At 40.2% G+C, this 27,044-nt stretch overlaps 1 protein-coding gene across 1 annotated transcript; it reads left to right on the forward strand.

Annotated features, from left to right (window-relative positions):
• The first annotated feature begins 681 nt into the window (after positions 1–681).
• Positions 682–12,018, forward strand: LOC141004980 (regulator of G-protein signaling 8-like). The gene is made up of 4 exons (XM_073476707.1): positions 682–782; positions 3,367–3,428; positions 11,365–11,531; positions 11,824–12,018. Exons 1-4 carry the CDS (start codon positions 682–684, stop codon positions 12,016–12,018), a joined length of 525 nt encoding a protein of 174 aa, XP_073332808.1.
• Positions 12,019–27,044: the final 15,026 nt, after the last annotated feature.

Consider the following 27,044-nt stretch of genomic DNA (forward strand, 5'->3'; position numbering starts at 1 on the left):
GTGGATGTGAATTTGGCTATCAGGGATGTTTAAGCTTCCTCTGAATGAGGCAGAGCCCATACTGAATCAGCTTCTTGCATATGGAGTTGCACCTGTCGTCTACATCCAGTCCAGTCAGTCGGCCTCTCCGCATCTTGTTTCTTACGATCAGTTTATTCATCAGGTTTCCCAGCAACATTTAAGAACTGATGCATAGTCTAAATATCTAAAGGGGCAGCCCAGCTACATGAAGCTAAAACATACAATTAGCCGCCTTAGTAACAGCTGAAGAATATTACTGATGCTGAGAGTTTAAGATGCATGTCTTCATGTGTATTGCAGTCACTGACAACAGGAACAAATACAAGCAGTCAGCATTATTATCACATTGACCTTCACTTATCTGGAGAAATTGATTATGATATATTTGCTATTTTCCAGTTATGCTTTGGGTTCACATTCATGCACCTTCATGCATTCAGTTCATTAAATTCCTGCTGATGATGACAGTTCTTTCCACATCTCTATTTCCGGAGCCTACAACCTACAGGTCACAGCCTTGCACCTACACATGAATCATCATCTGCTTACATAAGACATAAGATATTTTTTCTTTGTCACAGGTTTTTATCTGTATGCTGAGATATACAGTCAGAAGAAAACATTTTGTTTTCCGTGTGTTTTTTCAGCAGGATTAGCACCATGAAGACCAGACTAGGCTGCCTGTCCAACAAATCTGACTCCTACAGTGACTTCTCCGAGTTCCTGCCTCCTGCCCACGAGACAACCGCCAGGTGTCTGAAGTGAGTCTGCCAAAAAATCCTGTGTCTGCTTCTGTGGGACTACAAGTTTTTAACAAATGAAAACTCAAGCTTCTGTTGTGTTAAAGAGTTCTCTGGATGCCACATTTTGCATTTAGAGTTTGAATTTGTCACACTTCTGAAGGAACAATTCTTCAGATTTATTTTATTAGTTTTTTAGTGTGACTTCAATCTCATATAATGCACTCCTGTCAGCCACCATGCCAGTAACATGGATGAGCAATTCAACCTGTTGTTCATCATACCCAAAACTTTTGCATGATTTTCTTTTTACTTGCTGCAAACTTGCATGACAGTTAACAAGGCCGTGGCTAATGTTTGCTGATGAAGAAACATTTCTCCAAATATCAAATTGGTTTTAACTTAAGCTGTCTATAGCTGCCATAGTCATGTGCTAGGGCTGGCTGATATGGACCAAAAATTATACCTCGGTATTTTCAGGCTGAATGGAGATATCTTATATATATCTTGGGTTTTCTACACAGTCGGCAAAATGTTCAGTTGTAAGCAAAAAGCACATTTGAGATGTCACAAGCTCTTTTATTGAAGCGTACTGTGTTTGAAATATACAGCTACATGTAAATGAAAAAATATATAAAATAAATAGCAAGGCTATCTCATATATGAAATATCTGAATCATCACTGCGCTGCATTTTTATCAAGACATCTGTCATCAGCATCCCGCCGCTGCCTCACTGTCTCACTATAGACCACAACTACCCACAAGAACAGCGATGTGCTATCAGTTTCCCTCACACACAAACAAACACACAAACCCTCACCTGACACCTCACACACATATTGCAAAGCTGTACTGCACAGGTGCTACTGTGGTATTTCTATTCATTCACACACAAATTCCTGCATTTCACGTGCAACATATAGTCGCGGTCAAAGGTTTACATACACTGGAAAAATGTATATCATGGCAATCTTCAGTTCCAATGATTTCTACAGCTCTCATTTTTCTGTGATGGAATGATTGGAACACAAACTACTTTGTCACAAAAACATTCATCAAGTTTGTTTCAGTAATTAATTTATTAAAGGTCTTCTGAAAATGTGACCAAATCTGCTGGATCAAAACTATGCATACAGTAACCTTAACAATCAATTTTGCTGATTATAGAAAGCTGTGTGAATCAAATTGTCTTTGTAGCAGCCTCTTAACTTGCTGGTAGTATTTTCTCCGAATTCTTCAGGAAAACCTCAAATCATCAACAGAAGATTGGCTCTTGGCTGCAGTTGGGTGTTCCAACAGGACAATGATCCCAAACACACATCAGAAGTGGTAAAGGAATGAATCAATCAGGTTACAATGGAGGTTTCAGAATGACCTTCCCAAGTCCTGACTTGAACCGCATCAAGAACATGTGGACTGTGCTGAAGAAACAAGTCCATGCCAGGAAGCCAACAAATTTAGTTGAACTTCACTGATTCTATCAAGAGGAGTGGTTAAAAATTCAACCAGAGGACGACCAGAAGCTTGTGGATGGCTTTCAACCTAATTGAGGTGAAAATGGCCAAGAGACATTTAACCAAATATTAGAATTACTGTATGTATATTTATGAGGCAGCAGATTTGGTCACATTTTCAGAAGACCTATAATAAATTGATTACTGAACCAAACTTCATGAATGTTTTTGTGACAAAGTAGTTTGTGTTCCTCTCATTGCATCACAGAAAAATGAGAGCTGTAGAAATCATTGGAACTGAAGACTGCCATGATATACATATGCATGACTAATCTATTCTAATCTATCTATTTACATGACTGAAAATACATTAGCACCATGTCTGCCTCAGTGTTGCAGGAGAACCTTCGAGTGTGAAATGTGTGAAGAATGTGAGGGAGGAGAGGCCAGAGAGACCTGTTTTACAGAAGGCACGTGTTGTGTAGCATGACATCACATTATCAGTACGAACAGTATAGGGGTGTTGCTTTTATCCACGATAACAGTGACATTAAAAAATGCCTTGACCCAACGCTATATTTCCAAGTCACAGTTTGCATATGGGTGGTAGATTAAAGTCTAATGAAGGAAAATATGTTCGCTTTTTTCTAATGTGTTACATTGTGGTCTTTTTTCTAAATGCTGCACGTGTTGTCAAATTGATGAAGATGTTTTCTTAATTTGCTTGTGTTTTGTCTTTTTGCATGTGTTTTCTTAAGTTGCAGTGCTGTGAGCTCTCAGGGCCACCGTATTATTGTGTTCAGAAAACCAGTTTCATAACCTATTTTATTGTTACATATACTATCTACCAAGGTGGAGGGGTACAATAATGTTAATGTGTCCCTTTAATCTCCGAGATATTGTGTTATCCCCTCATGATTTAACTACTTCATAAGAGAGCATTAAAATGAGATGTCAGACATTGTTATTCTTCTATCCTGTGCATCCTCCTGAGCGGAAGAACAACTGTGAGCAGAGGATAAATCATACATTAAACTCTGCTGCCCTTCAATAATATATACAGTACCATCTAGTGTTAAAAATGCATGAAATTACAGCGGTTGGCTCGCATCTTGCTCAGGCACTTTCCTTCGGCTTTCTCTCCTTCAGAGTGTCAACCGACGAGGTGGTTCGGTGGTCAGAATCGTTTGATCATCTTCTCTCTCACAAATGTAAGTAGACATTCTCTATTTCTGCACAAGTCACCTTAATATAGTGGTAAAATAGCCCTTTCCTGTTTCTTTGATAGTTTCTATTTTATACTCAGTCAAATTGACAAGTCAATTTCCTCCCCTCCAAGCCCATCTTATGTAACGTTGTCAATTCTGTGTTGTTAGGACTCCTTACTGCATAATGACTCACACACTTGTCTGTGACCTTCCCCTTGGACCAAATACACACTAGCACAGACCCACTCACAGAGATCCATTTGCACAAACAGGTCACGCATTTATTAACTGCTAACAAGTTGTGTGACGTAACATCAGAGGCATCAAACTCACTGAACAGACAGGACTCTGAGCACATCCACCTTGTGAGATTTCACCAGAAATACTGACCACAAAGTCTTGCTCCACTTTGAGTAAAATCAACATTAACCTGATATGAAAACTCAAAAATGTTTGTGTTTTACTGAGGTCCAGAAGGTCACATGTTAATATATTCATGTAGAAATGTGCCACCGGTGTGCTCCGATTCTTAAACTGTGCTTTTGGATTAATAAACTGTAAATTGTAAGTAATTGTAAATAAGAAAAATACTTATTTGGAAGCGAGGGGATTGAGACATGTTCCTCTTGGTGTAATTTCAGGTATGATTGAAATAAAAACTCTGATTGCACCTTCCTGGAAAACAAGTAAAAACATAACAACGTGGGCAAAAAGTTGTTTTATGTTTTTAGCTGCTTGCAGTAAAGTGAAAATGAACCTCTTTCATCAATAGAGACAAATACAGGGCTCAACAGGTGCCACAGCTGAAACTAAGGATAACAGAGCCAGATGCAGTTCAATCAGGAGAGACTCGGGTGAACATCCAGATTTATTGCCATGTGTACAAAGAGAATGAGAAAGTCTTTGGCCACTGGATGAAGAGCTGGAGGAGGATGGGGTGGAGGAGGGTCGCACGAAATGCCTGAAATGACAGCTGACAGCAGAAAGGAGTGCAGTTTTGAGTTTTACAGCAGAGACATGATTGGCTGATAGTGTTCGAGGCAGAACCTGGTTGGTTAAATGGAGAGAGAGTACATGAAGAAACGCCCATGTCAGGTGAATGGAGGGAGCAGGGAGAGAGGTGAATGAAAAGTCTTCCTGATTGAACGAGCTTCAATTCACTAATTCACTGACAAAGGGGGGGCAGCATTTGGTCCAAGTATCAAGTGAGCACCAAGTTGAATTTTCTTGGGCAAGTCAAGTCAGGTCAAGTCACAGGTTGTGTCAAGACAAGCTGAGTCCTTCGTAGGCCTGTCACGATAATCAATAAATCAATTAATCATAAGATAAATTAAAATGAGCTCGATAATTTTGCCGGCCTCGATAATTTCCATTTGCATGCTTGTTTGTTTTCCTCGTGTCTCTCACTAGAACCATCTTGTCAGTCACTAGCCCCATTCACGCAGCCGTTTGCATGCGGGGATACTGCGCCAATTCTCCGCATCCGGCTTTGTGTGAACGTTTCAGATGCGGTGAGGGGTGAAATTTCGCTGCGCCTCCGGAGGTAGTATCAGAGGCGAACCGAGCCGGCGACGCGGAGCGAGGGCGTCTTGATCTGATGGTGTTGGTGTCTGATAACTCTACAGATCCTTCACTCAACAAAAGAAAAATAAATGTCCCACAAAGCAACGTTACAGGACCAAACAAAAGGAACGTAGTAACTGGTCGTGTCTTTGGCAACTTATGTGAGGAAAAAAATACCGCAGTTATTCGTGGAGAAGTGTCTGTCAGCCTGTCGGTCTGACCGACTCTTCGTCACATTTCTGCCCGAAAAACAGCGTCTGTCCCCGGCAAAAAACTTTAACTCACCAAGTGTTTGTCGCGCGACGGTCAGTTACTGTTGTCATGGTGACGGTCAGCCCTCCCGACGAGACTCAGTGAACTTAGTGAACCCCGAGAGTGAAATAGTCAGACAGCGTCCAGTTTTCTGATGGCGATTATGTAATTATGTAAATGATAGAAAAACGTAACTTTGTCACTTTCCAGGATGTTTGAAGGGTCAGGATCTCAATTACAACACATTATAACAGCATCCATATGATTATAAACAGACAGCTGGTACATGTTTAGATTAACAGGAGGACACCGGGGAAACACCTTGGAAAAAAACACATACGTCATCATCATCACGTGTACCGTCACGCCTCCGCATCACTACAGACAATGGCGCTAACATTGTTGCTGCAGTAAGGAACCGTGGCTGGCCATGGCTCAATTGCTTTGGCCACAGCCTCCATCTTTATTTATTTTGGATATTTAAAATGTCTTTTTCACATTCCAATGTTAAATATTCTTTAGAAATAAAGGTTTATTGATCTTTGAAAGGGTGTAGTTGCATTATTATGCCATTATCATTATATTAGTTGAAAAATGGTCTCAAAGCGACAATATTATCGTTTATCGCAATAATTTCTAGGACAATTTATCGTCCAGCAAAATTTGTTATCGTGACAGGCCTAGTCCTTAGTTAAGGACGGTCAAGATACATCCCACCCCCACCCCTCCCAAGACACTGCAGTCTTACCTGCATTATCTGATCTTTATAAAGAGAAAAGATACAGTGTTTTGCTGCATTACATTGTACTCGGAACTCGGAAAAAAATGACCTCGGACACAGAAGTGTAAAAGTGTAATGGAACGGTCATCCAAGTCAGAAACTCAGGCAAGCTCCACCAACCCCGACTTCACCAGCATAAGCGCAGATGACATCACATATTGAACAATCCTTTTTTTATCTTTTCATTGCTTTTCACTTAATGTAGTGTCTGTTGTGAAACATGCAGTCACAACAAGGTTGATGCTGCCATTTTCACTTCCACTCAGTTGATTTTATGCTTGATAGAAGTCTTTGTGAGCATGAGGAGGGAGCAGCTCCTCCTGTCTCTGTTCCTGCCCTTATCCGTTAAATCAGCTGCTGTAGCTGCTTGTGAAGTTCACAGACTTTCCATACAAACATCCCTTTGCTGCGGGGTGTCCATGTTTTCCCAAGCAAATACACTGGGACGCATTTAGAATGGAAGTCGGAAAATACAGACTCGGAAATACCGACTTCCGACCTGCAATGGAATGCAGCATTAGTACCTCAAATAAGGATATTGGTGACCAATTCATCCAACCTGTTCAAAAAGTATAACAATTAATTGAATAAGTGTAATAATTACTGATATTCTGTAAAATAAATGTAATCAAACAAAAAACTCAAAAAAATATGAACTCTGAACACGAACACATTTCAGTCATCGTGTGTCAAGTCACAAGTCTTTAACCTCCAAATCCAAATGAGCAGCAAGTCATTCATTTTTTATCATCAAAAACAGTGACTAAATTCCATAGAATAAAAAAAAGGAACATTTGTGCATCACCTGATGTTTAAAGCTTTAATTACTGGACTGATTTAAAGGTACCCTGCAGACTTTCGCTGTATAAGTATGCGCATCAGTCAAGTACTTTACACCTACACCTTCCTGCCAATGTAAACATGAAGTGTGTGCATGCCTCGCTATTCCATGCTCCACTGTTGGTGGTGGTAACGCACCAGTACATGTAATAACGCACCATCAGAGGACAGGGCAGAGAACCACTGCTAGCAAATGTTTCCTGGTGAAGAAAAATGTTCAGCTTGGCCTGCAACTAGCTGTTGTTTTCATATCAGTTCATCTGCTAATTATTTTTTTCAATTAAATATCATAATTATTTTGTCTGTGAAATGTCAGCAATAAGAGGAAATGCTAGCGTTGATGTAACCAGTGTTCGGATACATTCTGCTGTCTGACAAAGCACCATCAAACTCAAACAAAAAAATGCCACAACTGATCCACTCGCTGCAAGTCTTTACCATTTAAAAATCTTAAGTGTGTTTGATTTTTACATATGACAGACTTTGAAAGTGGATGTGACTGCAAAGTCTTTGCTTGCCAGCTGGCAGTTAGATGTTTTTTTAATTTCTGAGTTGTCAATGTCAAACCCATATTTTTGTTCTTAAAGGATTTGAAACACAACTGTAATCACCTGTTTTGTTTGTTTATGTTTGTTTGTTTTCTTTAAGATTTCAGTTCAATCTTCAATTCTGTTCCCAATAAGTAGAAAAGACAAACACCTACTCAGTATTTGTTTATTTTGTCCTCGATCACAGTTACATTTCAAGGCTTTGCTCTGAGTTTACAAAACCACTTTTCCCACAGTTCTGTCATCAAAGTGCTGAGGCCCTCGGTTCACACGCTGTTTGATATGATGGAGTTGGAGACAGCCAGACTTCAATAAATAAAACTCTAAACAATCTGCCCTCGCATGAACATTATTTGTTTTGGTCAAATCGAGGTTATGACATAACACCCCGGTTTGACACATAACCGTTAGAAAGCTAATGTCGCCCGTGAAAAACAACGTTTGTCACAGAGCCAAGAATAGGGCCGACCCCAGGCGTGATACACCTGTGTATCCTGTTTCAATTGACCGAGCATTAGAGAGGGGAACTACAACAAGTACATGGGCACATAACACAAATACATTACATAATTCAATATCAAAGCAATAGGACCGAGGTACTGAATGTTCCCTTGATGGGATACTGCATTCACCTTGCCCTAATTTCATTTAAAAGGAGGGATAGTGAATTACACTTAGACCTTAGTGGATTCAGTGTCATTCCTCAGTGTGTAAAGCTGATTGTGTGTGTGTTGGGGGTCTGACCTGAGAACACTGTCGGCGGTTACATGTCTCGTTAGCAGAAAGAACATTGTGTGAAGTTGACAGGCAACAGGGCTTTTGATATTATGTCAGGGCTACAGTGTGCATTTTAGCCAAAGTTGTTATCCAGAGTGACGAAGTGAAGTGAAGAATCTAAAACAGCAGACAGTGTTTTAAGCTTACAGCTACAGTGTATTCTTTAATTAACATCCTGGCTGGTCCCAGAGTGCCACAGTGATTGTCCCCAGTGATGTCTCAGCTCCAGCTGCCCCACATTGTCCTCGTTACTCCCAGCTGCTCCTAATTGCTCTGATGTATTTAAGCGTGAGTCTCTGGACAGTCAGTTCATTAAGCTCCCTTGTTGCACTGACTTAAAGTTTCTCAGCTACATTTACTGCTAAGTTCATGTCAACCTGCTCTCCAGCTTCACTCTGACTTTTTTTTAATTATCTCCCTCGGTCATCCTTGCAGTCTAACCTCCTCATCCACCTACTGAGCTACAGACCTTTACCCCCTGTCCTTTTCTGAATAAAAGCTACCTTAACACTTTACCAATCTTTGTGTGCTTTTGGGTCAACTCTCATAAATCCAGTCAAATATTCACTTTCGCAAGCATCTTATAAACTAAACAGAACCGTGTTACTTTGTTTTTTAAACCACGAGTGCTATGGGGCAATGATTTTTCATCTGTTTCCCGGTTTTAGATTGTAGTTTTTTGGGATGATAGTCCGGCGGCATTCCCCTCTTCCTTCTGCTATCTGCATTTTTTTTTTTTTTTGCAACATCGCCCAAGGTAGCAGCATACACACTGAAAATGTTATCATAAAAGTTACCCTAACACAAACTTGGTAGCTAACGGTACGAACCTAAAAAAGTTAGCAGCTGTTACCTTACTCTTTTACTGGGATTTAGCCATTTTAATGCCAGGACCTGCTGTGCAAAACAAGTTCCCCATACACTGTTTTGCAGCCAGGGGCACCTGCCTAGACAATGTGTTTGATGTAAAGAAAAGCAAACAGCCAGAGCTTTTATTCCATCAATTGATCCGTCGTTATTAGTATAGCACCAGTTCACAACAAAAGTCATCTTATGACACTTTCCAAATTGAGCAGGGCTAAACCATACTCCTTGATTCATTTATTTACAGAGACCAAATATTTTTCCCCATGAGCAAGCACTTGGTGACAGTTGCAAGAAAAAAAATGCCTTTTAACAGGCAGAACCAGACTCAATGGTGGGCGGATTCTTTCCTGTGATACCAGAATGAGATTTGGTGCAGCCAGACCATTCCCCTGCACTGTCACCGTGCTGTGGTGATCGGTCTGGCTATGCGAGACAAGTGGCACAGGCACACAGGTGGCATGATTCACTTGCTGCTGTTGGCTTGATGCCGATCTGCTAATAACAGTCCGTGGGAGTAGAGTGCCAACGGATATAGCACTACACCAAGACACGGAGTGGAGAAGACTGCTAGCAACAATGTTTTATGAGGATTGAAATGCACTTAACACACTCGTCAGAAGTATTCTACTCTAACATTAAATGGCAATGTGAAAGGGGTTGCTCAAAGTGATGGACCCTACAAATTGTCAACTGAATTTGCAGCTCTTCTGTTCAGCTGTCTGGTCAGTAAATTTTACTGTAGCTCTTTTAGAAAAAAAAAAGAAACTATAAATTCACATTAGGACGTCGTAGAGACCAAACACATAGCTAAAGGAGTGAATAAGAATATCTGTGTTTTTCAATAGTACACATGCCACAAAAACAGACCATTCATTTAAAAAAGTTATTTATGGAGATGTTTAAAGTCAGTTTTTGTAGATTTATGTAGACTATGCGCTTGTGTACAAACCACATTGTTTCAGAGCAATCAGTATCCTATGAGGATCTATTGGCAGCTACAGTTGTGATTTAGATGTAACAGTTGGTGGCTCCTAAAGAGGTTAGCATAGGTGCTATAGCATCGTTTACATCTGAAATGGAGAAAGATGATCAAAGAACAGAACTAAAGGCTTCACTTTTCTCAATGGAAAACATGTCTTCACTCTTCTTATTTGGTGGACGGTGATAGACAGATGGTTCGTCCAATCACCTGCCAAGTTTTGTTTGAAAGTGCCTGTCCTCTTCCAAACGGTTTCCAAGGACGACTTCCCAGATGGTTTTGTGTTACAAACCATTTGGTGCGTCAGCTGATTTGTAAACTACTCTCATATGTAGGACATAGGACTGACGTAACTCATTGAAGACCTACATAAGACCATGCATGAAGAACCCTGTTTGATGCTTTTTCACAATAAAATCAAAGAACTGTTTGATCAGAAGTATAAGGATTAATGGTATAGTTTAATCTTTGTCGTTAGGTTTTATTCAGTATCAAATATCAACACATGGTTGTGTTGCTTTGTAAAGTTATTTTAGAGTAATCAGAATACTTTCATCTTTTCAGTCTTGGGATGCCAAACCAGATGTAATATATGGGAACACTTTTAAAACACTTTCTCACACAGTACTGATCTTGCGAGAAATACGGCACCTCGCCTATGATTGTCTCGTATCCAAAGTCTGATGCTGCTCTCGTCGAAGAAACTGTGTTGACACAGTTATTTGGGGACTTCTGCAAACAAACCTGTGTGTGTGTGTGTGTGTGTGTGTGTATCCCCGAGAACATGTAAACCTGCATGTTGTGTGTACACTCATTTGTATGTGTGTTTTTGGATGAGTAATGTTGTTGCATATGCACAGATGGGCCTCCACTCTGCTCTGCCCAGATTTATTAGGTAAACATCAGAAATGGGAGGGGTGGAAATAACATGTCAACGTGACATGAGCCCATTAAAAAAAAAACATGCCCTTCCTCCATGTTATCAGTGGGGAGCACATTAATTGATCACTTATCTTGACTGATGAAGACAGGAAAAAAAGAACTCTTTGTGGGAGTATTTTGTTCCGATTTGTGTTCTAATCATGAGAGCTGGTCCCGTTTCTGGGAACACAAGTGTGTACGCACAGGAAATATGTCAACATAGGATGAGGGGTATTATCACATTATTAAGCTTCTCTATGTTGAAGGAAAAATAGAACCTCCATAGTAGAGGGAGTTCTCAGCCGCTGCACAGAAATAGGTGCTATGCTGCAGTATCAATCATGTTTTTGAAGTGTTTTGTTGTTTTTACCTCCTCCCTTAGCGTCCTAATCTTTTTTTTGTCCTTTCCAGATGGCCTGGCTGCCTTCCGGTCATTTCTCAAGACCGAGTTCAGTGACGAGAATATTGAGTTTTGGATGGCCTGCGAGGAGTACAAAAAAATCAAGAGCTCAACCAAGCTTGTGTCTAAAGCTAACAAGATCTTCAAGGAATTCATCGATATCCAGGCACCAAGAGAGGTGTGTGTGTGTGTGTGTGTGTGTGTGTGTGTGTGTGTGTGTGTGTGTGTGTGTGTGACTGGTGTTAATGTTTTCTTCCCTTTTTTTAATTCTTAGATGCCAAAAGCCCTTAACCTCATTATGTAATTGCGATTATCTTGAGCTTTTCTTGCTCTTTACTACACTAGAGGCACTTGAAGAAGTGTACGGTAAATAAAAGTGACTTAAATCTCTGTGAAATCAGGGCCAGTGTCACCATGTATGTGTATGATGATTTGACTTAATGTGAGTGACCTTCTCCTTTTCCTGGCAGATAAACATTGACTACCGCACCAGGGAGAAGACCAAGCAGATCCTGGAGGATCCGACCCCAACCAGCTTCAACGAAGTCCAGGCTAAAGTCTACAGCCTCATGGAGAAAGACTCCTACCCACGATTCCTCAGGTCCAAGATGTACCAGGATATGGTCAACAGGGCGAATGCACAAGGCCAGCGGAGGTCTGTTTGACCGGGTGTGATGAAGACCACGGAGGACATAGAACTGGACCTGCACTGTAAATCATCCATTAACCCTTTGACATCTTCTGAATACTGTGAATCTGCAAAGATGGGACGACATGCTTGACTGTTTCCTTTGTCTACACCAGCTCCATGCATGTAACCCCTCTAGGAAAGATGTGTTTTGGTGCACAGCACTGTACAGTACAGAGAAGGAGACTGGATGAGGATGAGCTAATCATTTTACCTCTACTTGGTGCTGGGTGACATGTCAATAAAATGACCATATCATGCCATAAATATTTATCACAGCACACACCGTTCTCACTATTGATTTCTTTGAAATGGATGATAAGAAATCAGCCATTCGCCATGTCATTAACATCTGTACTGGTTGAAAACATTTACATACAAAAAACATTTTAAACCAGAACTGTTGAATAGAGCAAGAAAGACCAGTTTTTGATCTCGTAAAATCATTTCCTGTTATTAAAAATGTATTTGGAGTTACAGCTGCTAAAATTAGACTTCAAGCTCTAGAACAAACTTTCAAGTTGGAGTTGAGGGTTGTTTTCAATTCAGCTGCATAACCCAAGATATATAAAACATATTGGATAGAAATATTCAATTTGGAGCAATAATTGCAGTGGGTACTTAAACTTTCAATTTTCAATGTCCTGTATCTTGGAGCACTTTATTGTCATCAGTTTCTCAGAAAATAGTTTCAGTAAAAAGTCCCACTGTTGTTAGACTCTGATTGTGAACCATTTAGGTCAGGGTTGACCAACTGGGGCCCTTGGGCCTAATTCAGCCACTATAGGGTAGAAAATATTCTGTTTTCAATATCTAGGATCCCAATTTTTTCATGATTTAGGTAATGCTCATAATTAAACTGATATTAGCTGCCACTGATGGATGTGCTATCTATTTGGTCAGACGTGAAGTAAATGAAATAACACCCTTAACGTTCTTTTTCCACACCATTTTGAATCGGCCATTATTCCACTTTTTTCGAAGCTCTCCACACTTTATCATACCACACCTTCTATCCTTTCCATTTCAGTACAGTTGGCTGGCAATTAAACTGATGAACACAGCCAATGCTTGACCAAATGTAGAGTTGATTTTTATTCCATCAGCAAGAAAGAAATATACTGAGATAAGTATCTTTTTTGTCACCCAGCACTATCCCTACTTATTCTTTGTGAAATAGACACTGTCGTATGCAGGTGACTAGACCTGTTGTGGTAGTTTGTGTGTTTACAACGAACAATAAAGTGAGTGAACACTTGATATCTGAAACTGTGCCAAACTAGATTGCACTTATATGTTGATATAGCTACATAATCCTGTGTATTGTCAACTATTCCAGGTATTCTATGTGACTTTAAATGTGCAGTATAATGAAGGGTTGGGTTCATCTTTGCTTTCAGTTCTCGGTGAAGGAAGTGAAAATCTGCTGTCATTGAACTTGTTCTATATTAAACATGCTGCTTGACCAATCATTTGAGGCGGGCCAGGATTCTGTTGTAATTTATCATTCATATCTTTTCAATTAGATTTAATTAAAGTCATGTCATCGTGCTATCAGTACCAGAGGCATTATTAAATGTAATCCGTTTCATCGGACAGTTTGACAAAATGACTCATTATTTGCATGAAATTTGGGAGTGCACACTAAAATGGAAATTGCACTGGATTACATAACTCATCTGTTAATAATCAGTAGGCAGTGCTTCATTAAACTGAAGATTAAACATTGGTCTCCCAAGCATTCGAGCAGTGAACTAAAAGCAAGCCCAACCCCCATAGAAACGTGTGCAAATTTCCAAAATAATTTTCAGCATGATGCAATACTGAATAAATATTTATATATTCTCTACTTGTACAGTATGTTATGAAATGACTGCAAAAAACGACTTAAATGTAGATTATGTCGACAAAATGGCCAATGTGTTTGAACTGTGCTCCCTCAGTATTTGCACTCATTTTTAAACAGGTTGACTGAAAAGATTTCCTGAGTGTTTCAGGAGAATCATTTATTTTCTTTACTGCATGTGTATTGAAAAGGCCAAACCCAACATAACTGGCTGAACAACATATCACCCTATATTGTATGTTGCCGTGTTCCACATGAATGTAACCTCCCTCCCCCTCTAAATTTTGTGATTAAAAAGGAATCTGCATCTGTATTTCATGCACTGCGTGACTTCATTGTCATCATACCAAAATGGTATTAGAGCGATGAAAATGCATTCATCCACTCGTCAGACAGACAGATTGACCTGGATTCCACTGCTATTTCACAACCGCAATGAAAGCGACAAAAATGTTAAATTCTCTAATAACTGAAAACCCAGTCTGACTGTGGGCTGATTCATTACTCTAGTTCAAAATTCATTTGTGGACTAGGATTGTTTTGTGTGGTTTTCTACTGAACATTCCACTGGAATAACTAGCAGGCAAGGGCTGGAATTAAATTATAATAACTAGCTGAACCAATTCAGTTACTTTGCAAATTGCGGAAAACTTCGCTCAACATCTAAAACTTTACATTTAGTCACATCCTGGGTCGGATGTTACAGCTGCTTCAACAGCGATGAGTCACACGTGGTAAAGAGTGATGAAAAATTGAAAACAGAATAATAATCAAACATTCATGGCACTATTTCTGTTTAGCAGCTAAGAGAAAGCCACCGCTCTCTTGTAGTATCTGGGGCACTGGTGGGATGGAGTCAGCCGCTGTGACATTACACATCCATTAACTTAGCTGTTGTTGTCAGTGTGTTAGTCACTCAGGGAATGAAGAGCAGGGTGAATGTGGGACAGCACCCTGATCAGTAGACACAACACAAGCCTGTCTGGGCCAGTAGACGGCAATCATATCTAACACGCATCTCACTATGAAGGAGATTACAAGCTAAACATCAACTCGGCACGTAATGATAACCAGAACGAGCTATCTGTGGCTATGAAAGTGGAAATGACAGTCATGTAATTGGACATCAGAGAGTGCGTAAACAATGTGTAGGTGCAACGCAGGCACCGGAATAAAGGTTGGTAATGTATTTGTCTGCAAACCACAGATATGTTGAAACTTTCAAGTTGAGGTTCAAGTTTGAATTTAATGTTTTTGTCAACGCTGTGTCACCATGTTAGAACCAGGTAGGCCAAAACACAATATTTTCCTAACCCTGTCACCACACGCATGGCTGAAATTGTCTCAACATCTCGGAAAAAAATATTCTGGCTGTTTAGTTTCACAAACCCATCTCAAGAAAACAACAGACACAACCCATTACCAACCAGTGTTGGGTAACATTACTTTTAAAAGTAACTTGTTACATTAAAAGATTACTGCCATTGAAAAGTAACATGTTACATTACTGCATTATCTACTGAGAAATATAATGTGTTAGAGTACTTCAGAATTACCAAAAATTATAAATGACATGCGCAAGGAGTTGCAAAGGGCATTTACCATATTGTCCAGACGGCGTGTAGTCAACTGTACATGTACCTCTGAATGTATTGACTCTACCGTCAGTTTGTAGCCTTCTTTACGGTCCACAATCAGTAACTCCACAGCTTAATAATAGGAATGACAGATGCTATATGACATTTACAGCTCTTTATTTAGCTGACAATCTGACAGCGGACTGAGCAGAGGCATACAGTATTAGGCACAGCTGTTTCAATGAAAACCACACAACAAGCACTTATCCTCCAGGCACAACTTACATTTCACAGTGATATTGTTCTTGTCCTTGTTGCCTGAAAATTCAAAACACTGTGAATACTTCCACAAACTTCATGCTGTCCTCTCTGCCATCTCGCTACATTGAATTAGCTAGCTACATAGGCAGCCAGCTGCTGAGCAGCAGGGGAGAAACTGAAACGGTGCAAATGCTTCAGGGATTTACTTTTATTTTTGTGGCAACAAAAGGAAAGGAAAAGTAATGATTACTTTTATGAAAAACTAACTAAATAACAGATTACTTGAATTGAACTAACATGTTACGTTACTCGTTAGAAAAAAAAGTACTCCAAGCACTCTAACGGATTACTTTGTAGCGCGTTACCCCCAACACTGCTAACAAAAGACAAGCACTGATCATACAGTTAGGAAATAGCATGCTATCTAATTTTTGTCTCCTTTGTGGTGTGATGAACAGAAACCATCAAGCTCCCTCCCTTCCTCTTGTTGTCCAGCAGACTACCAGGGCACCCAAGGGTGTGTGGACATGGGAAGGCAGACAAGACCAGGTACCCAGTGGTGGGCACGGGGCCCCACCAATCTCCCTTTCTTTGTTGTTTTTGACAGGAAGATGACACCTATCAGCTGTACGTCAGTGCTTTCTTGCCTTCTCCCTCCAAAATACTAGATACAAATATTGCAGCATGGATTACTATGAAAACAAAGCCCTGTCAAGGCTTTCCTCAAGCGAAAACGATAGACACAAGCCTATCAGAGGCACAGTAGGGAAGGTCTTGCAAGAAAAGCAGTGGGATCCATAATAACACTGGAGACTAAGACGCAAAGCAGAAAAGACACAAGTGAGGGAAACGTGGATGCAGTTTAAGAGAATTGGGATGTACCCACTGGCTTTCACAGAATAATGCAGTCAAAAGACAAAACAGTAGCAGCCAGTGACTCTATCTTCTTTCATGTGCAAACCTTGCCACAACATTTAAAAATGTTTCAAAAAACTCTTCTTCCCTCAACTGATTTCAAACTAATAAGAAACAAAAGACTGGATTAACGTCTGTAATTGACAGCAACTAATCTTAAAATCTGTATAACTATCTCATCATTCTATCCCTTTTCCCTCCCTCTTCTACTCCTCTCTCCCTCTTTTCTCTGTAACTCTTCCTCCATGTGTCTGTCTCTCTCTGGTCTCTTCATCAATAGTAAACACAATCCCCATGGTGCAGCACTGCCATGACTATGGATTATGGGGAGGATGAGAAGGACAGTTGATTACTCCTCCCGTTAGGCTGTGAGACAAACAACAGAAGCGGTGCGGGAAAAACAACATAACAAATCCGATTGTGTTAGACAATGAGCAGAATCAAAACATACTGCAGGTGTATTAAATCAAACTCCAGCCTCACATGACTGTGATGATGTAAGATGTAAATATCACATCCTGTTTGTCATTATGTTTCAACACTAGATTTCATCAAGCTATGTGAATTAATTACTTTATCGGGGCTTGTTTGCAGTGATAAACCCACTGAGAAATATCAACCAACTCTGCAGCTCTATGAAGATTTTTAGCCTGTTCACTGTCATTGTTGGTTTTACAGCACTTTCACAACATGGTTTAGTCTCACCAACAAGCAATGATATGCTTACTGTACATTGCAGCCAAAGTTAACATCTAGCTAACAGTGAAGCTGAGGACTTCTCAGGAGGTGGTGGAGACCAAATGAGAGCTAACCAATGAGTGAATATTGAATTACATTTGCAAGACTTTAAATGAATGCTAATGTTTCTGTGTTTGCTGCATGTGTCAATAAGCACGACTATCTTTGGCGCCTGCATTACAATTGACATAATGAATCACCACATTTATGATCCACACTGGATTCATGAAGAGGTAGTCAGCTTGGGTGGTGGGTGTACAAAGTTCAGGACAATCCCACCAGCATCAAGCGTTTGCATCGAGTCTGTGTTTAAAAAATGTACCAAAATAGAATTAGTGTACATGGGCACATACTGCCATGACACTGGGTTGTGCTAACACACATTCTATGTGACAAATAAGGCTGTAGATATCGGCTCCACATCCATCAGCCAAATAAATTAAGGCCTTTGAAGCTAACGTTAGCCTGACATTATCCTGAAATCTAACCTCCAATTCTCGCTGAAGAATAAAAAAAAAAACACTTGTTTTTGCACCATGCTAATCTTTTTTAATTATTTTGTTTGTCTGTGAGCGATCACGTGTGAGCCCAGCTTCAGCCTGCAGAGCCATGAAGTCAAAGCGGTGTTCACTGTTTGTTCAATATTTGTTAATATTGACACTGTACTTCTTTGGGTTCTCGGCAACAAACCTGATAAGTGTGAAGTAGATCAGATAAACAGTTTCCGAGATATGCGAATAGCATACAGACAAACAGATTCCTTGTTTTATAGTTGTATGTAAATGTGAAGAACTGCATTTACATCTAAGCACCATTTTTACTTGTACTGTCCCCTCTGATCCCAATTAAAACCAACCCCCTTAGTGGATTGTCCACTTGCTTCACCTCTTATTGGAAGTCACAAACAACAGCCTCTGGGAATAACAGTACCTGCTGCTCTCTTGTATTGACATTACTGATTGTTTGTTATGATCTCCTAGGCAGCAGGTACATTCATCGTGTGTGTCCCTCACGATTGTTGACAAGAGTCAAATATCAACCCGTTGTTGTCTGAGCCTGACGTGTCACAACCCCACCACTGGGGTACAGCAAAAAAACAAAAAAACAAAACAAAGGCATTCACACCAAGTTAATCATTATCAATCATTTCTCCGGGGTGAGCTTTACTGGCAAAGGACCACCTACGAGTCAGTCGTTCAACTGCTGGAGGTGCTATTGTTGGAGTATCATGCTTATATTTTATTCATGGCTGTGAAATCTGTTTCACTCAGCTCAGATAACCCTGCTGCTCTCTTATCACAGTCCACCTCTCTCCAACACACACACACACACACACACACGCTTAAAAAGGTTTATTATTACAGTGGATTCTGTCAGAATTGTTACAATAGTGAACCTAGGGGGCTTCAAGGATGCTTGATGATGAATGAAAAGTGCACGTGACAGCACTTACACACACACACACACACACACGCACGCTTAAAAAGGTTAATTATTACAGTGGATTCTGTCAGAATTGTTACAATAGTGAACCTAGGGGGCTTCAAGGATGCTTGATGATGAATGAAAAGTGCACGTGACAGCACTTACACACACACACACACACACACACACACACACCACTTAAGTCAGAAGAAGTGATTTTCAATGGAGTCTGAAAAAATGCTCTTGTTAGATCAAAAATGGCATTTCTGTCTCATTTATTGACTAAATCAAAACAGTTAAAGGGCATTCAGTATTCACAAACAGGGCATGTGCTGTGTCACGTGTGCTTCAAGGACTGCACTTAGGACTCCTTATGGAGTGCCATCTAAAAAGGACTGACATTTTAAAAAAACGCTCCTAGTTACCAGTGTTGGTGGCGGGCTCCACCAAGCACTCTCTGTAAATATGTACAGAGGAGATGTCATTATGTTAAAAAGACGAGCAGGAGATAGCCAAGAAGCCATGATCATAGACGGCCAGCAAATCATAGTAGCGTATTGTTAAGAGGGAATAAGGTACTATAATAAACACTGGGTTGGTTGTTTATCTGTCCAGATAGATAGTCAACTGCAAGGAACTCTGTGATCTGTATGATGAAAATGGACTTGACACTGATAAACACAGGTAATCACAGAGGCTGCATCTATCAAAACAGACAATATTTGAACACAAAGTCAATATAAACTCATTTAGCCATGCTAATGCTTGTTCTGGGTTAGATATGTCAGCTGGTTGTTCTTTAAGTTCATCACTTTCTTCCAGTCTGAATATGAAAGTGTTGCATCCCAACTACATGCTAACTGTATACACAACATAAGAAACTTTTTTTATCCCCAAATTCAGAATATAGCAGAAGGCTGGAATCAAACCCAGGCGACTGCAGTAAGGACTGAGCTTAAGAATGGTAGAGTATATAGATGTATATTACAGGATATGATACAATTTGTGTGTCGTAAGTTGTCGGACAAACCAACCTTTGAACACTACTGCCAATGAAACTCCATAAATAGAGAAAATGTCTTTAAACGTTAAACGTTTGAATATAATAAAAATTGTTACTGAGTGATTTAACAAATGGCTTAGGTTTTAGGTTCGGACTATGGACACAGTTTGGATCTCTGATGATTAAAAACAGATGGACAGCATGACATTTGGCACAGACATGCATGTTTCCCCATAATTTGATTTCATTCTATCAGCATCAGCAAGTCCTTTAAATGCCATCACTCATCTAATAAGATATGTTCACATCGTCTTAATGGAACAAAAAGTACTTGATTACATGAAGATATTCATGGTTTTCAGACAATGAATCCTAATCCCTTTGGTGATTTACCTCCTGACTTTTGAACTAGCATGATCCTTAGCGCAAACTTTCACTTGGATCATACTTTGGTTTGTAGCTAAATACCTGCATAATTAATGACATTCACATTCATCTCAACTGCACTTTGTGTTTAGTGCCAATAAGCAAATGTTAGCATGCTGCTACCTAAAGTCAGGATGGTGACCATGGTCAACAGTACCTGCTGAACACCAGTATATTAACACTGTGAATAATGTTGCATTCCATTGTACTCACATCACAGCAGTATATCAGCACTCACAGTAAACAATTACCTTTTCATCACTTTTTATTTTGTGTAGTGTTTGTGTTGTGAAACGTGCTCTAACAATTTTGTACTTTTCCATTCAGTTGATTTGTGCTGGACAGTCTTTGTGAGCATGCAGTATGAACCTACTCCTCTCATCTAATTTTAAGTGTGCTAATCTGTTAAATCAACTGTTGTAGTTACTTGTGAAGTTCAAGTATCAGTTTGCTGTGACCATCCATGTTTTCACGACACATTCAGGTGCACTGGGATGCATTCAGATGTGATCAGATTTGATCAGAACTGTTGGCTTCCCACTTGCAATTAACTGCAGGAGTGTGTTAGCATGCTATTGTTAGCATTTAGTTCACTGTTATATAAAACAGAGCTGCTAGACTGACTCTTGTTATAAAATCAGCTGACCACCTGGTACTGTATTGTACAATGCCCAGCCAACTGAATTTTTGTGGACTTCTGCTATACTGCCAGAGGTAGTACTGTACAATGCACCGATGGTGCCAACTGCACTACTTCCATTCACAGTTTACTTTTGCTACTTCAAGCCAACTGATTTCTCAAGTTTTAAGAATTAAAGTAGGTGTTGTGACTCTACACATCTTACATAATTAACAGAGAAAGAATGGAGTGCTCCAAGAGAAAATCAAAAGAAAAAAAGTAATGCACGAGGCAAAGTTTAAGACACAATGTGTTAACAATATCCGATATTAAGTAGTGCAGAAACCTCATAGTAATCGACACCGGCAATGAAAAGCACTGATAAATTATTTCACAGATTATCGCTTTGAAATCTCTGGACAGTTTGCATATTGTAGGCTCGGCTGACCTCTGTCTAAATAGCCCCCTGGGAGAAGTTACGGATCACAGTGTTGCTGACGGGGGAGCACACTCCAGTGGTTATTGTTTAACAGCCACAGTGAGCATCTGGCCGGGCCTGCGGCAGGCTGCTCTTCTCCTCCCAAGAGGCGGATCAGACAGATGAGCAACCTGAGGCTCCTTCCTACACACTGCCAGACGCACTCCCACAGAGACCCAACAGGACCACTTCACAAATGTTGAGAGGGTTGGGAAAGGATAACCGTCCAAGCACAAATGCTTGCACTTCTTGTTCAAATTGTGAATAGAAAGTTCTATGTGGGAGGATGCAGTTCTAATTTAACTGAATATTTGGCACCCCAAATAAAACTGTGTTCAGTCTATCTCTTCATCTTTTTAAAGAGTTTAACTCAAAGGAATCATAAATCATTCACACTTCAGCCAAAGTTCCCAAACTACACTATCATTATAAAGATAAATTATGAAGACGTGATTCATATAACTGAGCCCTGCAATCTGTTTACTGTCATGGTGCAAAAATATGGGCTGAAAAGCATTAACAATTCAGGCAAACAAGGATTCTGTCTTCTCTGCTCACTAAAACAGCATGCTTATGGAACTGCATGACCCATTTTTATTTTAAAGGAATAGTTTGGCATTTTCAAATAAGCTCATTTGTTTTCCAGCTGAGCATAACATGAGGCGAGCACACTCTGCTGCGGATATGAAGATTGAATAAAGCTAGCCTGGTCCTGTTCAAAGCTCACTAATTAAAATGTTACCATATTTGTTTAATCCTTTCAGAAACAGAATGATTCCTTCATAATTATCTGCCAAAATGTGTTACCAAAAAGTTTAGAGTGCCACTAGAATGAGTCCTATGACCTAAAAATAATTAATGAACTTTAAATGAATTTTAAAGTGTCTACGTGTCTTTAAAAAGGTGGTTGCTTACAAGTGGCTAAATGAGACTCGAGAGGTTGTTGGGAACATTACGCTGAAGACAGAAACTAATACTAAATTAGCATTAAATTACCATAATCTCTAGAATCTCTAGAGATTTTGGCTATCAATTTGACAAGTACATTATCTTTGTATTGTTCAAGGCAGGTAACTTAACTTTGAGTGTAAAATGTTATAACCATGTAATTCTAGACTGATATACTGATGAATGATGATATTGAACTCATCACTACACCATAAACACACTAGAATAGTAAAACCCTTCATTAATGGATTACCAAAGTTTTTTTTTTCTGTTAGTAAATGGAGAAATACCTGGCATTATATTCTGCTTCACTCATAATACTCAAGAACTAAATAGACACTGCACAAAAAACAGAACCAAAGCAAGCTAAATCGATCAATTATCTTTTTTGGTTGAAACATTTATTCTCTTGTGCAGGTCCATTGGCAAGAATTTCCCAGCAATTCATCTTTCTGCTTGAATGTTTCCATTTACTGATTCATTTAAACGGGCTTTCAGCTGTCCCCTTCCGTTCTTCACTGAGTCACCGCTCTGAGAGACCTTCAGAAAAAATCCAAACAAACAAACACGGTGATGTAATGCTGGGAAACATTATAGACACTTCCTGTAACATTGACCTGAGATGGGATGTTGTTGGGTTGTTTTTTTTTCTTTTTGTGTCCTCTCTTCTCCAACACGTACAGACCGTGAACACAATCAATCCACAAGCACACGGCGTTTACTGGAAAATGATTGCTACTGCTGTGTTTTCATCAATTCCTCTGGCGTAACGTCACCTGCAGAGAAGCTTCGCCACATTTGTCTCCATTTAGTTTTATTGGCTGCAAAGTGATGGTGCACACGTGGATCAGTAGCCTGCCGGTGCACTGGAAGTTTACTCATAAGACAACTTGTTCAGTTAAGTTGGAGTGTGTCATCAGAACAGCTGCTCGCTCTGTTTGTTCTCAGGCCTAATGTGTAGGTCCTGTGTGGAGTGATTTGCGATCGGCATCACAAAGCAGAGCAAATTTAACAGCTGGTTAATGCTTCATGTGGAAACAAAGGAGCCTCCTGCATGTGGAGAACTGAATCGTCCTCCAGAGCACAATAGTTTTATAGCTGTTTAGTCATCACAAGGAGCAAAATGTTCATGCAGTTTGTAACTAAATGTTCAACAGAAAACCTCATTTTTACTCCAATTCCGACTCAATATCCTGCTTTATCTGTTGACTGTCAGTTGCCAGTTTAAAAGGGTAAACCAAGATTTAAAAAAAAAATGCAGTCAAACACAACAGCTCTGCAATAAATCTAACCTTCATGAAGGTTATGTTTGTGGAATTTTTTAGAGATAAGTTGATTTAACTTTATTGTCATTTTTGGGGGCTGTAGTTTGTAGTTCTCTTGAATTATGTTGCATTAAAAGAGATATTAAGGGCGCTTTCACACCGCTAGTTCGATTATTTGGTCCGCACCAGGCAGTAAAATTGTTACATTGTAGCATACAGACGGCGGTGTGGTCCGCGTTCACACATGCAAACGGACCAAAATTGGTCTGAATGACGTTTCCTCATCTTCCGGTAGAAATAAGCGCCAGTTTGGACTTTCACAATGGAGCGACAAGTTCGTACACTGTTACTTGCGCTGGTCCTTGCTTTTTATATTGTCAATATCAGTCATTTCTGGCAAAATATCCAATTTCAGAATGAGTCGCAGCTGCGGCTGGAAAACAATCTGCGGATGTACTGGATTCGCCGAAGACGTATAGCGCGTCATTTCAGGGAGAGGAGACGCGCTATTTTCACAAGTGCTGTCATGGTGATGATGAGACAAGCACCTTTCCAAAGACCCACAAGGTAGGCTATAGCCTGACAAGCCAGACCGCTAGGGTCTAGATTTCTAGGCTGTAGAATCTGTTATGCTGTTTATACATTTCATGTATACCTGAGTTGGTCCAGGTTCGCGTTCTCACCAGAGGGACCGCACCAAAGGTTGGCATTTGGTGCGGAATCAAGCGGACCGAGACCACCCCTTTTTGGAGGTCTCGGTCCGCTTGATTTAGTGCGCACCCGAGTGCGATTGATGCTTTCACACCGACGAGAACGAATCAAACTAAGAGCTGTTGGTTCGAATGGACTGTTTAGTGCGCACCAACTGCTGTTGGTGTGAATGCGCCCTTAGTCTACCCTCCGAGATAAAATATTGTAATAATTTTAGCAATGAGTAGCCCATTTACTTGACTGGCACCTGAGTGTATACACAGTCACCACCAAGGCTTGAATGGTGTGTCTGACATGTTGTAATGTAGGCTAATGGCTTCTAAACCTGCCCCAATTTTACTGTGAAAAATGTATCAAGGGCAAGAAATTTCTCAAAACATTGTAATCCACTTGCTGTACATGGTATGCTCAATACTTCTAATGCAAATATTTTGCCAAAATAAGTCAAAGTGCAAAGTTTGTAGCTAGCAGTCTTAGCTGCTGGTAAAAAAAAAGACAAACTTAAACAACTTACTGAGCTGGTGACGAACATATGCTGTTAGCCATTTTGGCAAGACAACTGTATGGGTGTTTGGAGTATACAAAATTGCTAACAGTCAAAGGAGTGTGCCAGGCTTCATTGTGTTCTTTTTTTTCCTTTTTATGGACTGATTACTCAAAGTAAATGTTCTCTATCTCCCAGTTGATACAGGTATGGTACTGATGGGGTTTGATTCTCATTCTGATTCAAAAACAGCTACGGTAACCACTGGATACAAACAAGAGGACTTTCCTCAGCTACTTGGCCTACTTTCTATGCTAATAGAAAGCTGTCGACCTCAGATGGTAGAACAGCCAATAACAGATTGCCATCAGGGTGTAATTTACCATCAAAATAACTTACTATTACTTCCTGTTGGTGGTCTTTTTTGTTTCGGGCTGCTCTGTTACACACACTGGGGTGAAAGTTGGGTACCAGGGACCTCATCTGATTTGTCATTTCCTCTCTGGTGACAATTCTTCAGGGAGGGTGGCATAACAGCATCCCCTGAAGAGAGGATGATCCCATTCCTGTTTTCTAATCCCTGCAGCAGAACCCAGATAGAGGTGAACTGTGAAAGGAACACGCTGAGCTGAGGATGAGGTTTTGTCTTCATCCCAGCTGAGCCCAAATGAAACTGAAAGGTCTTCACCGGGCTTGAGATGGACAGCCTGAGATGAAAAAGGACCTCCAATTTCAGGTAGTGTGAGGTGATCGGGCTTATTCCGAATGCAAATAATAAGAATAGAATTGTGGGTTGAGGTAAAGTAGGGCCCTAAGACGCAAGAGCCCTGAAATGGCCTCAGCCTCCATTCTGTCCTGAGGTGATGGAGCAGCCTGGAGTGAGAGGTGACCTTTCATTACAAACTCACTGACACAGGTAAATGTCACTTCTGGTTTATCAGGATTGCCTGGTGACGCATTACCTTGGTGTGTGATTCATTATTTGGAGTTGACACATTCAAGATAAGTTAGGGTTTGTTTTACTGTAGTCTTCTCCTATAAAGGCCATTTTTAAATTCAGAGTAAATAACTGTGGTTTTTCTAAAAAGTTGAACGACAACATTAAATAATTCGCTGCGATCGCCTCAAAACGTCTGCGGAGGTGGATTTTAGTGTCGAGCACTTTAACTCTGTCTGTGTCTCTGTCACATGCTTTTGACACAAATATATGAGTTCCGAAATAAATTTTAGTTAGTTCTACAAGAAAGATAGTCACATCTTTGGAAACAAAGCCCTCCTTCAAGACTTGCTTCAAGGATATTAGACCAATTTATCTTTTGATCTGGAGTGTTGGTTTTGAGGGAGAAAAATGCCTTCTCACAGCATGACCTAAACGAACTAAACATGAGACTTCTCATCTATTGAGAAGCTCTTTGTTAATAAAACATTTCTCTGACAGTAATATGATTAATAAGTGCAGATCTTCCCCTCAGCTACTTCATTTCAGGAAACCTTGCAAGAGAGCACAACCCTAGTTTTATTCAACCAAAACCATCAGGTAACCAATGACTTCAAACAGCTGACGCACACAGAGAAGGAAGGCATTATCACTAAGAGGAGTAACAACATGAAGGATTAAAATATTAAGATTATACCAGATTTTCATCAGCAATGGTGGCTTTTTAATGGTGGGTTTACCACCACTGAAGCAAGTGTGACTGCAGGATTAATTGTGTTAAATTTCTAAGTGTTTATTTGCCCTTAAAATGCCAGATTACTTTGCTGTACATTAGCCTTCAGATAGCAAGTGACCGCACACACCGAGGGTAAGCGTGTCTGTTTCGCTTGAATATAGGTCAACCTCTCACAGAACTCAGCACTCACCAGAGACTCCGGTTTTCTCTTCTTTCCCCCCTCTCCTCTCTGTAACATTATCAAAATTATAGAACATAAACACCCGACAATGGAGGTCACCTTCGTGGATCGCTGCTGCAGTCAGGTTTATAATGGGAGTTAAGATTTTAATCCCAAAAATAAAATAAAATCTAAGGTCTCCTCCTGTCAGTAAACAGCTTCAGATGAGAGCACAATCCAATGTGACTCTGGTTGTTTATTCCTCCACAAGGTCTGGATCTGTACCCGACTCTCTCCTCCAGAGTTAGCTGGCTCTGAACAGCTGAACAGCGGCTCTGATCTCCCGCTCTGCCCGGCCCTCCCCACACAATACTCTGCAACCATCTTATGTTTTGTTTTGACAGCAGAAATTCCATATTGTGCGTTTAAAGAAATTACATATAGCTATGTCAAATAATAGACAACAATGCAAGC

This window comes from Pagrus major, chromosome 11 (assembly GCF_040436345.1).
Source record: "Pagrus major chromosome 11, Pma_NU_1.0".
In the NCBI taxonomy this organism is placed as follows: Eukaryota; Metazoa; Chordata; class Actinopteri; order Spariformes; family Sparidae; genus Pagrus; species Pagrus major.

Bases quoted from the DNA above. Each gene is read 5' to 3' on its own strand.
- LOC141004980 (XM_073476707.1), top strand. From the start codon at position 682: ATGAAGACCAGACTAGGCTGCCTGTCCAACAAATCTGACTCCTACAGT. The intron at 783-3,366 runs GTGAGTCTGCCA...TCTCTCCTTCAG, and splicing joins ACAACCGCCAGGTGTCTGAA to AGTGTCAACCGACGAGGTGG. The intron at 3,429-11,364 runs GTAAGTAGACAT...TGTCCTTTCCAG, and splicing joins TCATCTTCTCTCTCACAAAT to ATGGCCTGGCTGCCTTCCGG.